The sequence below is a fragment of the Saccoglossus kowalevskii genome, chromosome 22 (assembly GCF_978046115.1).
Source record: "Saccoglossus kowalevskii chromosome 22, keSacKowa6.1, whole genome shotgun sequence".
NCBI classification, from domain to species: Eukaryota; Metazoa; Hemichordata; class Enteropneusta; family Harrimaniidae; genus Saccoglossus; species Saccoglossus kowalevskii.
The window spans coordinates 994,295-1,008,461 of record NC_140662.1 but is presented as its reverse complement, the minus strand read 5'-3'; the positions used below and the strand labels follow the sequence as shown (position 1 = coordinate 1,008,461).

Sequence of the window (14,167 nt, the reverse complement as noted above, 5' to 3'; positions counted from 1 at the left end):
CGTTGCGTATGGAAGTTATTTTCACGAGTGATGCGGTGTATCCTGCGGCCGTACTTTCACGAGCGAAGCGAGTGAAAGTACAGCAGAATACACCGCATCTCGAGTGAAAATAACTTCCATACGCAACGAAAGCCACGGGGAGGGTGTGGGGTTCTGTTATTATTACATATGTTTCATACTTGATTATTTCGTATTAAAGAAAGAACGTGCAAACCGGGATGGAATTTAGGTCGGGGAACCCCATTGCCCATTAATATGTTCCGATATAAGTGTTACGCCCTAGCAGCGTGTGTCAGGGTAGAACGCGCCCGGAGAACGCGAGTCACTGTTTAAAATTAAAATAATCAGACGTCTAATCTGAGTCACTGTCCGAATAAATAACTCGATGACGTTTAGTTGGGACCACGGCAGAACCAGAACTTGAACTGGACGACTATGATACACAGTTTATGTTGAAGTTAAAAGTTCCGCCACAGAACTGTGCATTGGCAAACATGCCGTGCAACTGCGGTACTCCACAGACGGGATGACTTTTGTTGACAGCGGTTGTCGCTTAGCTGGACGCTACAACTTCGTGTGTGATGTTGCTTGCTGGTCGTGGATTGACTGAGTCTTGATTACCGGTTAAAAGGTTGCTCTTTTGGCGTTGGTAATTTTTATTTGGAACTGAGTAACGCCGCAACGTCACCAGCAGAAGCCTGGTATCTCGATGCTGATGGTTGCGGCTGCATAGTAATCGCTGATTTTACTGCTGGTGGATCTTCTGAGAGCCCTTCAAGGTTTATAAAACTCAGTTTCCAGGTGGTCAATATACATTAAGTTCTCCCAATCGTAGTATTCCATGTGATGTACACCTGACATGCCAAAAATGTTGTTGGACGAGTTGAACTGGATAAAAATAGCAGACGAAAATGTGTTTACAAAATAAAAATAGTTCGGTAGCCAATAAAAATACCATGTTCAGTTGCACATTGACCGTGAAAATACCGAAAACATTATTGCATGGGTGATATGCAAATTAGTTTGGGCCAAAATAAGTGACTGTCTAAAAGTACCATTACTGTTGTTCAAATTTCATTTCACTCGGCAAGTATATTCATGTACCCCAAGGGGAAAATATCGTACTTCTAAATATTGTTTATTCCGAAAAACTGTACTCCTGAAGGGACTACTTTGTTTGCTCTCAGACCTCATTTGTATATGGGTTGTGGAAATACCGATTTTGATTTCAGGGACGAATCAAAATAAACTGCAGTACATATGTAATAATATTGATAGTGTCGTCCGGTCTAGTTGCTGCTTTCATTTCACCAATTTTCAATTTCAGCTTCTTGCTTTTCCCCTCAGGAATTAATTGCGGCGGCATGGTTTTCCGATTTCATCTGCTAAAACTACCGACCATGTACACTTTCTTGTCTTGTAATTCAAGGGCTGTGTTAACTGACGTAAAAGGCATATCACAGAAAAGAATATGGTTTTTTTCTGTGAAGGGCTGTAGCAACCGGTGTGTTGTCTGCTTGATTGTCCCAGTTTCTTTCTTTCTCCCCTCAATTGTAGTTGTATATTTACCCCCAAATATGGTTCTTCCTCCGTGGCCATTCTCCATTCACCAGTGCCGGAGGCAACATAATCGAATGTAGCACCAATTTCTGTGTCGGATTCAATTTCAATGTCGCTATCGAGTACAGGTGGGTAACGTTGCTCTAAAAAATCGTCATTCTCAGCACGATCTTCATCGATTTCTGAATCTGTATCGTCGTCAGTTGCAACTATGAAGTCATCTGGTATTTTGTGTCGTAGCTCACCCGTTTTTTCGTCCAATACAAGTTCATCATCACGCGTGTCCATTGGCGATGCGTGTGCATACACAACACGTTTTTTAATAGTTTGTTTTTCGGGGAAACTCGCAAGTGTTGATTGTTCTGTATTGCATACATTTTCTTGTACCATTTCTTTGGTGACATCGACGTTTTGTTGCGTACTCGCTGGGCCGATATGTTCAGGCCCCTGCTTTTCTGCATTGGCAGTTGTGGCGGATGTCGACGGTTCCGAATCGCAAACATTGTCTTGCAAAAATTGTATCACATCTTTGACGGCACGTTGTATTTCAGCGTGACCAACTTCCGTTTCTTCGGCATCTGCTTTGTCGGCAGCTGGCGATTCAACCACTTTACGGTTCGTCTTAGATTTACGTTTGCTCGTGAAAAATCTGTCGTGTCAATGTCAAACTTATCACTCCCCGTGCCACTGCACGATTGACGCGTTTTTTTTAGTTTCCTTCTTGCCTTCATAAAACACTTCCTATCTGTATAGGACGGCATATTAACGTATGTGTCGGAAAGGAGGCACACAGCGAGTCTGGGCTATATCTCACTTTCTTCGGCCATATTTATACTGAACGACCAGATGTCCACAAGACTGCATCTCCCCACAATTTGAATATTTATTGTTATGTAAATAAATATGTTATTTTTTCGAACACGGATTGGTTTCAATTTGCATACACATAAAATGCATATGCTAGCTCAGACGGTGAAATCACGTGGACTTGAATATTTCCCACCAGCTGTCCCGGTAATTTTACGTTGGTGATTGCCGACATTCCAAGCTCAGTCGTTGGAATCCGTCATGCTATTCATTCCAAGTGCCGGGACTATTTGCCAAGATGGTCAAAATACGTTACTACCGTTATAATCGTGTTGTTCAAATACGGTTGTAATGCTGCAGTTTGCAATGTGGTCAAGGCGTTTTTTTTTACGTCGTCGCAAACGTCGCGTTGTGACGGTAAAATAGTGAAATGAGCAGACAAGTGTATAGAATTACATTCTTTATTACTTGGTTAATTTATTTGACTTGACGGAATCGAAAACAAATTCTCTCCCTCCATAATTTTGCAAGTGTAAAATATCAGGTTCCGTACAACGTATTATAAACGCTTGACCGTCTGAACAACCTAAATAGCAGGCCGTTTTTCAACGACTTAACCAGTTAGCTAGCTGTAGTGGTAAATTCTAGCATACCCATATTGACGGCGGTTTTTCACCGACTTGACCGGAAATAGGTTCAATATCTAATTTGCATAATATTCAATCACATTAACCAATCATCAGATTTCAATGAAATTTGATGCTCTGGGGTAAGCTGCAAATTAGTTAAGGGTTTAAAGCAGCATATTAATTACTCAATTTACATTAACTAGCTGACTTTTATCTCCTCCACAAATATCTCTGGTACCAAAACTTTTCAAATTTCAATGAAACTTGCTACTAGGCCAATAATTGCAATTATGTACATTGAATACATGAAAATTACAACCCCTTGTTTAAGCAGGGTTTTGCTTACAATACCATTATCATAGTTGATGAAGGGAAAGATATATAGAAAATTATGTCTTTGTTGTCAGTGAATTCGCTGTAATACTTGTGCATGTTTTATGTAAATTTTTCACGATATTGTTTTTCTTTTTCTTGGTTACAATAACTCAAACAATTTATATTTGATAATCTTTGTTTTAATATATTGCTATGAATTTCTATAAAAAAAAAATACCAAAAATGTGCATCGGTTATTGTTATAAAATATGGGCTACTCTATAATCTTTAATTTAAAATATAACATGAAACATGAAGAAAGTTGTAAATCTATACACAGTGTATCGTCTATGGTTTATCTATGAAAAGATTTATGCTTCTGGTATCCTCAGTACACAGGAGTCTTAAGGTTTTGTGTGTACCGTTAAAATCCTATTATAAACCGCGGTTTATATTACAATGTATCAAATAAAAAATTGGGATCAACAGCTCAAGTCCGAGGTGCGGTTTATATTAGGTACATATTGCAATCACTAAATGGGCGTGGTCATTTTTTTCACACATCACTTGCACAAAACAAACAATACACCGTACAATCTTTTGAATATAAGCTAACTCCAATTTAGATGTCAAGGAAGAGTGATAAGCGTCACGTCACAAAAAAACTGTTCATATGAAGAAAAAAAATACTCTGTATATTTAATGTAATATGCATTTTTTTTTAATTTTCTTCGTAACTGAAAGTATATTCTGACAGGAGTTTCAAATAAAAACAAACATTAATGCATTGCTTAGTAGAAAATGATCATGGTACGGCACTAAAAAAGTATGGTCCCGTGGGTATGGTAACGCAATCCGGCCATGCTTCGGCTCACAAGTGAATAACTTACTTGTTTTCGAACTGTTGAAATTATTGATTATTACTCAGTAGTGATTATAACAAAACACCAAAAATAAATTTGTTGAATTGTTATCAAATGCAAGTAAAATTCAACTTAGTTTCACCGTAATTTTGGTCACATGTAAACGATCGAAGCAATACGACTTCCGCTATGTAGTTTGAATGCACACGAGACATTACTTGACCGAGTAGGTCAAGTCGCTAATTAACCAATCAAAATGCTGGATGGTGCCCACTTGTTCAAATTACCTTAGTTCATTTAAATATGTTAATGACAGGTCACCGACTTCATGGTGAAAGAAACCCCAAAGCGATTTACCAATACTGTAGTGCGATCTTTTGGCTTTGATTTCCATGGGAAAATGACATGACTTTTTTTTTAAATCAAGAAATTAGTTGTTTTCGAAAGATAAACTGAGCATTGAAAAAGAATTTAACAGTTTTTCCGAGAGAACAGCTCATTGTCGAAAACTTGCGACACACTGACGTATTCGTAAGGAGTAATGACAAAAGTTGTCACAAGACAAAAGCAGTTTCACTGCGTGTTTGACATCCTAACACTACTGAACAATAAAGAGGTGTGAATATTTTTAGGCACGTTGTCGAAACAAATAAGATTAGTAATAATGTACCAGCTGGTTGAAACGAAATCGATCATGGTCTTGTTGAATTGGGGGTGCGGTTAGTAATAGGTACTTTTCATGTTTTCAATTTTTGGTGAGAACTCTTTAACACTGAAGCCGAATTAGAGGGTGCGGTTACTATTAGGGATGTAGTTTATAATAGGATTTTAACGATACTCCATATTTTTATGCAACACTGAATACATCATTATTTTTTTCTAGATTCTTACAGCCATTTTTTGAAGGATTATTTCCAAGAGACAATCCTGCTAATACAAGATTTGCTATCAACTTCTTTACAACTATTGGTCTTGGAGGACTCACGTAAGTTATTTCTCTAACTCAATGATTACCATAGTTTCATATAAAAGGATTTCCCTGGCAGTATGTTATGTTACTCTATTTTTTTTCTCCAATGTACAAAGCTACCTTGGGATATTGGTGAAGTTGTACATTAATGACTAAATTTCATTTGACTTAAGTTATTTAGGGGCGTTCCGGTTGAAAATTAACTCGTAAACCAGTGTGTTTAGATTTTTTTCCGAAACATAAAGAACGCGACAAACTACATGTTTCACTAAATGCACTTATTTCTCACTCCCTTTTAATATTGACATTTTAAGAATGTTGATTCATGACACTAATTCAAAGGTTGATGCTTATTAAAAGTCATGAAAAAATATACTATATAAAAAAAATATAGTATATAACAAAGCTGACTTGACACATCCTTATTTGTTTAGTTAGAACTGACTCTCTGAGCCCGACATGCTTTGATCACAATTATACAGCTGATAGCCAATTCTGCCATTGATTCAAGCCTATTTGGTAATCAAGTTTTGTGACCCATAACTTTAATGTTATAAATCGTGTCATTTTACCATACTGATACTCGATCATCCTGGGACACCACGAAAAAAGTCTGGAAACAAATTAAACTTGTCATATATATTGCTTTGCTTCAGTCACTGTAGTTTCAGAAATAATGTTTTGCAATGACACTTACAATTTATGTTTTTCTTTTGTTAGTGATGAATTACGTGACCACCTGAAGAATTTACCTAAGTTAATAATGGCACAAAGACAAGAAGCAGAGGCTTCAGATTCTAGTAGTGATTCATCCAGTGGTTCCTCTGATTCCTCTGAATCTTCTGGTAAGTATTCTTTTATCAACAGTTAGAATAGTTCTTTCTTTAAATCACTAATAATTACTATCCCTTCATACAAAGTCTGGAAACAAAGTCTGCAAGGTCAGTTGACCTCCATTCGTCTGTCCATATCCAGCCATATCTCACACATGCTTGGCCCGATCATGTTAAAACTTCACATGTATATCAGACTTATGCACATGGATTTGTTTCATGATCTGATTCCAGATGGCTGAATGGCAGCCATTTGAATGGCAAATATGCATCAAAATCACACATTCACTATTTCGTAACCGGGGCTGTCACCATGGTGACTTCATTCAAACTTTGTATATTGAGTTACAGGTGTTTGTCATATTTTTTAAGATTAAAAAAAAAATGGCTGACTAATGGCCATTGTATTTCTTGTCCATGCTGATTCCTCACTAATATATTGCCTGATTCAGTTGAAAGTTTGCATATAAGGAATAGGTAATACCATAGGTTGTGTGACTTGATCAAATTTGTCGAAATGACAGTCACCGCTACTCCACTACTTTGCATTCTATTTTCACACTTTGCACCACTAATCCAACATGTTCCTCTAAAATTCTAAAATTGCAGTCTGTAAATGTGCCCGAAATCCTTTCTAACAGATGAACAGGGCTTTGTATTAGGATCATACATATTGAGATACAGGTGCACATCATTTGAACAACTTTTTCTCTGAGATGGCTTGCATGATTTCACTTGAACTCACTACAATGATTCTACATACTGGATTTAAGTTCCACATTGCATTTTTTAGTGATTCAACCAAATGTGCAGAAGTTTATCTCTACTTCTCATCTTTCTTATCTGACTGTGTTTCAAAGTGACAATGACTTATTATTTCTTGTATCTTATTGCAGAAGAGTCTTCTGATTCTGAGGATGAAAAGAAAAAAAGAAAAATGAAACAAGCTCAGAAACGGAAAGAAAGGTCAAAAGAAAAAGGGCATCATAGAAGTGAAAGTAATCAAAAGAAGAGTGCAGTTAGCAGAAAAGAAAGAACTCAAGATGCAAGGAGAAAGTCAAGAGACAAAGACACCAGAAAACGAAGTAGGGACGTCAGAGATCAAACAATGAATATGGACAAAGAGCATGGCAATAAATTAGTAAATGAAAGAATAAGCAATAAAGATAAAAGGGATAACAGAGCAGCTCAAGAAGAAAAACTGGAGAGTAGGAGGCATCACCAGAAAGAACGTGGAAGTAGAGTACATCAAGAGAAAGAATATGACAATAGAGGACGTCAAGGAGTTGAAAAAGAGAAGAAAGGTAGCCGAATTGAGGAAAAAGAAAAAAAAGGGCCTAGAGAAAAAGCTAAAGAAAGAAAAGAAAAAGAACATCAAACAAGTCGACAGAAAGTAAGAGATTCAAAACAGTCTAACGAGAAAGGGCGAAACACTGAATCATATGCAAATGATGAAACACTTGCACAAGATAAATCTAGAAAGGATAAACAGAGTCATAATAAAACTGAAAAGGATGGCATACATGTCAAAGAAAAAACAAGAAAAGATGAAAGACACAAACAAGACAGAAAGTCAGCTGAGAGATATAAAAGTAAAAGAGAAGAAAGAGACATGGAAGTTAGAGGAAATTTCAGTGATGAGAGTACAGAAGGAAGGCAAGAGGGCTATAGTCGTACTAGTGAGAAGAACATTTCTAAAAAAGATACTGTGAAAAAAAGACAGGAAAGTGTGAGGGGTCAAAGAGAATCCAACAGACATTCTGGAAAAGTAGAAACAAGTTCTGGACAAAATAGAACAAATCATTATGCTAGTGATGAAGAGTATCAAAATAAAAGCAGGCAGGAGAGAAAGGTAATCATTCATAAAAAAGCTGTGGATTCCAGTGATGAAGAATCACTTGTGAGAAGAAACGAGCATAGTGAGAGAGAAAGTAGGAGAGATGAAGATAACAGGAGATCAAGTAAAACAAAAGATAAGAGACATGATACTGGTGTGATGCGAAGGGAAGTACAAGTTATACCAAAACAAAGAAATGATGAAGAATCAAGTGAGGAGGAAGTGAGACATGATAGGAGTAGGCGAGATGGAAGTAGAGAGTCTAATACAATAAAAAACACTAGTAGAAGAAGGGAGGGATACAAAGATGGAGAGAGTCGGCATGCTGATTCTGAAAGAAGCAACAGGCTAGCTTATGCTGACCCAAGGGGAGGTAAAAGTGACAAAAGTAGAATTGATCTAAGGGCTCGAATAGAGTTGTATTCTAGTGAAGAAGACTCTACAGACCAAATAAATGAAAAGACGTCAACACTTTCAAGAAACGATAGACATTATTCAGATGCAAGAGATGTCAGAAAAAGAGTGCAACAGAGAGATGAAAAGAAATACAGAGATTCTAGTGAAGAAATTCATTACACAAAAGAAGAACGAAATATGGGAAGTAGGAGTATTGACAGAAACACAACTAGGAGAGATGAGATAAACAGAGAGAAAACTGTAAGAAAAGCCCACAGCAAAAAGGGACATTCTCCTGATAGAAAAAACTATTTGGATAAATATCAACAAAATCGAAGGGAAAGGGAAATATCAATACACAGCAGTGACGATATGAATAAAAAGAAATCTATTTCAAGAAATGAAAAAAACAACTATTCATCAAGAGAGCAAAGACATGATGATATGGAACAGAATCTAGTCAGAAATAGAGGAGACAGGGATAGAAGAAAGTCTGATTCTGAATCATCTTCAGCATCATCAGATTCTGAATCAGAATTAGAAGATGATGCCATTCCTCGCCAAAAGAGTGAGATTATAGAACGGAAAGTATCTGGTGATGAACATTTTTCTGGGAGAAGTAATAATAGGAAAGGGAAAGAAGATGTCAGAATAGAGGAAAGGCGTAGACAAATTAGTATTTCTACCGATGACTCAACTAGTGAGGAGGAAGAAGAGGAGGAGGGAGAAGAAGAGGAGGAAGAGGATGATGACGATGAAGAAGTTGACAGCAGGGAACCAGAACTAGATAGACAGAGTGATAGAAAAGGTCTCCGTGAAGATGATAGACACGAAAGTAGGATGGCGAGATCTCGCCAAGACGTTAGTAGAAGGGAGAGGAATAGTTTTGGGAGAATTGAAAGGCAAAACCATGAAGATGAAAGAAGTGAAAAGGGTCATGAAAAAAGAGTAAACAAATCTAGTAGAGAGGATAAAAGAAGAGAGAGTGATCATGAGGGGACAAGAGGAGGATTCAGCAAAGAGGATAAGAGAAGAGAGAAGGACCATGCAAGATTGGACAGACCTCACCAAGAGGATGATAGAAGAGAGAGAGACCATGCAAGGAGAGTGGACTGGTCAAGTGAGGAGGATGAGAGAAGCGAGAGGGACCTTCCAAGGAGGGGAGATAGGCGTAGACAGGAGGATGAAAGAAGACAGAAGGACTATGCAAGAAGGATAGACAGGCATAGCCAGGAGGACGAGAAAAGAGACAGAGACCGTGAAAGGAGGGTGGACAGGCCTAGCCAGGAAGGTGACAGAAGAGAAAGAGACCGTGAGAGGGTGGACAGACCTAGCCAAGATGATGAAAGAGAAAGAGACTGCGAGAGGAGGGTAAACAGGCCAAGACAGGATGATGAGAGAACATTGAGGGACCATGAGAGGAGGATGGAAAGATCTAGCCAGGAGGATGAGAAAAGAGACAGAGACAGAGGCAGAGACAGTGGGAGGAGGATGGACAGGTCAAGACAAGATGCAAGAAGGGATGTAGATCTGGTGAGGAGGGTGGAAAGGTCAAGCCCAGAGGATGAGAGAAGAGATAGATCTGGCCAGTATGATGACAGGAGAGAGAGGGGTCATGCAAGGAGGGCAGATAGATCTAGTCAGGAGGATGATGGAAGAATAGGGGTTCATGAAAGAAGGGTGAACAGGCCTAGTCAAGAAAATGATAGGCGAGAAAGGAGTCATGAGAAAAAGGTAGAAAGAACAATTAGAATGGAAAGTAGGTATCAACATGGAGAATACAATGAGAGTATTCAGAGGCGGGGCTATGAGAGTGCATCTCGAAGCTCTGAACAAATTGGAAGAGAACGTGGCCCCAGCAATAGAACAGGAAGAAGGGAGCAACACATTTACGACAGTGATAGACAACATAGAACAGGCTATGGTGATGATAGAATAAGGCAGGCATACAATGATGGTAGAGATGAGAATGACATAAGAGCCAATGATAGCTATGGAAGATATAGAACAGAACATTTGGAGGACAGACAAAGTTATAGCAGTAGAATAGAACAACCAAATTACCATGATAGAAGAAATAACGGGGATTATAGATCAGGAAGTGGCTATTCGCATGATAGATTTGACAGGGATTCTGAGAATCTGGTAAGCAGAAGGTCTGAGGAAAATAGATTACAGAAAGAAAGACAAGACCATGGAAGTGTCAACAGAGGTGAAAGTCGGAATCATGAGGAAAGTAGACACAGAGCAAGATCAAATCATGGTGGTGAGAATATACAAAGACAACATAGAGAGCAAGCAAGAGAATCCTCAAGTGAAGATGAATCTTCTACTGAGGAATCCAGCAGCAGTGAGAATGATAAAGCACCTGCTAAAAAAAATACAAAAGCTAAGAAAGTGGATTCAGACACTAGTGGCAGCAGTAGTAGCAGCAGCAGCAGTGATGACTCCAGTGATAGTAGCGGCGGTAGTTCTAGTGATGAGTCAAGTGACAGTTCAAGTGGAAGTTCAAGTGATGAAGACTCGGGTGAAGAATCAAGCAAAGAAAAAAGATCCACAATAAAACCTCTTCAGTATAGGGACCAATCCAAAGAAAGAGAGACTGTTACAAGGAACAATAAAAGACAAATGTCAAGTGATTCAGAAAATGAATATGATAACAGAGTGTCTCAACCAGCAAAAGTTTATAGAAGCTATCATGAGGAACCACAATATAATATAGTGGATCCGTGGGAACGAGGTAGAAGAGATAGGACAAGAGAAAGTGAGGTAATCAGGGGAAGGTATGAAGAGTACTACAATGAAAGAGACAACTCTAGGCTACTTGATTATAGGGATTATGACAGAAGGAAAGACGCTAGGTATGATGAACGTGAATATGATAGACAGCGATATGAAGATTACTATGATGATAGATATCGGGATACAAGAAGAAGAGATGTGTATGCTGATAGACGAAGGGAAAGGGGAGGGGGTTACTATGATAGAAGGTAGATGTGGGGAATTTTTTATATGGTAGGATAGTATACAATTCTGTGATCCTGGTTTTCACTGAATTTCAAATTCTCCACCACCCGCCTATCACGAGTTAAACTCACTTTGGAGTTACAATCAGACTGCTGTCTATGCTTATGATGAAGTAAATGCTGTACATTCCTAAACACCCCCCAAAGGTATATTGTATTAGACAAAAAGTCCCCACTCTAAGTTTTACTTAATTTTATAGTGTTGCAAATATGTTGTCAGTCAGTGTTCCTTGGTCTGAATTACAAATGTCTGAAATGTATCAAATATTTTTAAAGCAGTAAGTGTATGTGAACTGTATTGTAAAGAGTAGGACTTTGCAACACTTATCAACAAAGCTACTGTAATATGCACGACTATCATCTTTCTCGATGTATATATATATTAAAAACACAAGATACACGAACTAGCACAATATCGTAAAAGACGTGAAGTGAAACTTGAGGGGAGGCTTTTGTCCTCGTGTATATACATAATCTTTTCAATACGTCTACATTTTTTGTTTCAACGTAATGCTTTATATTTTGGTGCATGCCAACATTTCTTCATTGTAATATAAGCTGGCCTTTACATAAGCATTATTTTTTGAGTGGTCAGTGTTCAATCACCTACTAGTCAAAGCTTATTTCTTGATAATATTTTGGTGAGAGCTATTGGAATGTATGGTTAAAAGTTCATATTTCTGAGTCTACTTATTAATCTGATGTATGTATTAGGCATTTTATAAATGTACTTTCACCACTTATTTGCCCCCCCCCCCCCCAACTTCAGTTATGTGTGTATTACTACAGATAACACTATCTGATCAGGTTATTTTACCTTAATAATGAACCTTGCAGCAGAGCTAAATATTGAATATTTATGGAGGTAGTATCAAAACAGAAACATTCAACTTGCCATATTCTAAATACAGTCAATTTATTCACTGGTAACACTCCTTTACTGGGAGTTTGTGATTGGCTTGCCATTTGTAGTATAAAAACCATACAAATTTATTTAAGGGAAGAATATATTGTAGAGGAAGGTGTTGTAGTAGCAAAATGCGTATAACTGAAGTTGAACTTTACTTCAATTTTCATGTCCAAAAAACACATACTTTATGATAAACTACACGCAGCTAAATAATGTAGAGATATAGAATGTGATTGCAAAGTTACTTCATTGAAGTTTTATAACACATTGTGGAATTGTCACATTTAGGTTAATGTGACATAGGTTTTCCATGATCACATTGTAGAATGTTTTTGGAGGTTTAAACAAAAATTGTAGACTATTTTTTTTATATTGAATGTATTTTAAGGTGGGTGATGTAATTTGTAACATATTAGTGCTATTTCACAGCTTTTTGATTGTTTATTATTTGATCTTTTTGATCATTAATTTTACTCAAACAGGAAAAAAATTCTTCAAGAGGGACATTAGTTGTGAGAGTTCAATTCCTTGTATGAAAGGATGCTTGGAAAAAGTATGAAAAAGATTAATTTGAAATAAAAATATTGAAAAAAAAAAGCATACTCGCGTGTTGCCTTCATTCGAATGGGGAATTATAATTTGGTCTTTTTCAGGGCGTGCATCACCTGGGTCATCTTGTTTTTTTGGAAAATGTGGTTTATTGGACATGATTTGTTGGTTTTTGTTCAAATTTGATACAAATATATATGTTGAGATGCATGTCCATGATGATTTGTTTTGTGTTCAAATTCAAAATGTATCGTTATTGACATTTTTTTTTCTCTTCAAATTATGCATGTCCATGACAATTAGTTTTGCAATCTGGTCAAAGATGGTTGACTACCTGCAATCTTGCTTTTTGATCATACTACTATATCTCTGTACATGAGCCAGCACAAGGGAAATGTGGATACAAAAAATTCATAGCATATCCTGTTGAATTTCTGACCATATATTTTGATTTGAGAAGAATAATTTAAAATGTATCTAATTTCTGTTGATACTTGACTAGCCATTTCTTCACTCAATTACAGACTATGCTTTTGGTCTGTAATTTTATTTTTGGCATGAATAACATTTCCCCTAACTGCAACCATGACTTGTTAAACGACAGTTCAGGACAAGGTGCAGTTGGCAAAATATGTCGTTCGCTGCTAGTTTCTATGGAAAAAGTTTTCATGTGATCTATTGTAACAGATATGTAACTTAGACTTGCTGAGAAATTTGTCTGCTGTATGTGCGTAATTTACATAGATCATTGTAATGGATCAGTGCAGGTTAATGTCTGTCATTGAATAACTATTTACCTGGGGTGAACCTCATGGAATTGTTCATTTTGTACTTATTATTGCAAGTCCATCTGAGAGTTGGTAATTTCATTAGTGTCTTAAATTTTTTTGTGGGAAAAGGAATATTTTTAACTTCATTTTGAAAACTGGTTAGTGTTAATATTTGTATGCAGGTACCTCTCAGACTTGTGAAAGAAAAAACAAATCTAAAACTACTAATAGTAAAGGAAGGAAAACACCTAAAATGTATTCATTTACAATTAGATATTTGACAAGAAAAATGCAGTCCTGTTTCATGGATCTCTCAGATTTGTGTCAACTCCTTAAATTTCACATACAGGTGCCTCCAATGTGCCACTTGCATCTGGTCAAAGAAATTGTATGCAAGTGATTATTTTAGCATTTGCATTAAAGCTGATAGTTTACACCCCAATATATTTATCAGTTCCTTGCTACCTTACCTGACCTATGATGTTTAGTGGGTATATTATCTGCCAAAGGCCAAGGCTATAATAGTTTCCTTATGTTTGATGTGATGTTGGGCAAAAAGACCTGTAATCCTGCCTACCACTTGTTGCTAACAACACTTTGAATAATAAAAGGCTAAAAATATTGTATAGGGTATAATCATTACAGTGAACTGTAATATTTGTACTTTGCAAAGCAGTTGGCATCTTGCTGACTGACTTCAAA

General features: G+C 37.1%; 1 protein-coding gene across 1 annotated transcript in view; it reads left to right on the top strand.

Annotated features, from left to right (window-relative positions):
• Positions 1 to 12,650, top strand: part of LOC100372609 (uncharacterized) — a 36,918-nt gene extending 24,268 nt beyond the window's left edge. The window contains exons 15-17 of the mRNA XM_085496158.1: positions 5,058 to 5,159; positions 5,865 to 5,989; positions 6,874 to 12,650. Of these exons, the coding sequence (XP_085352284.1) occupies positions 5,058 to 5,159; positions 5,865 to 5,989; positions 6,874 to 11,204 (4,558 nt within the window). The 3' untranslated portion in view covers positions 11,205 to 12,650. The remainder of the gene's footprint in view (positions 1 to 5,057; positions 5,160 to 5,864; positions 5,990 to 6,873) is intronic.
• The last annotated feature ends 1,517 nt before the right edge of the window (positions 12,651 to 14,167 follow it).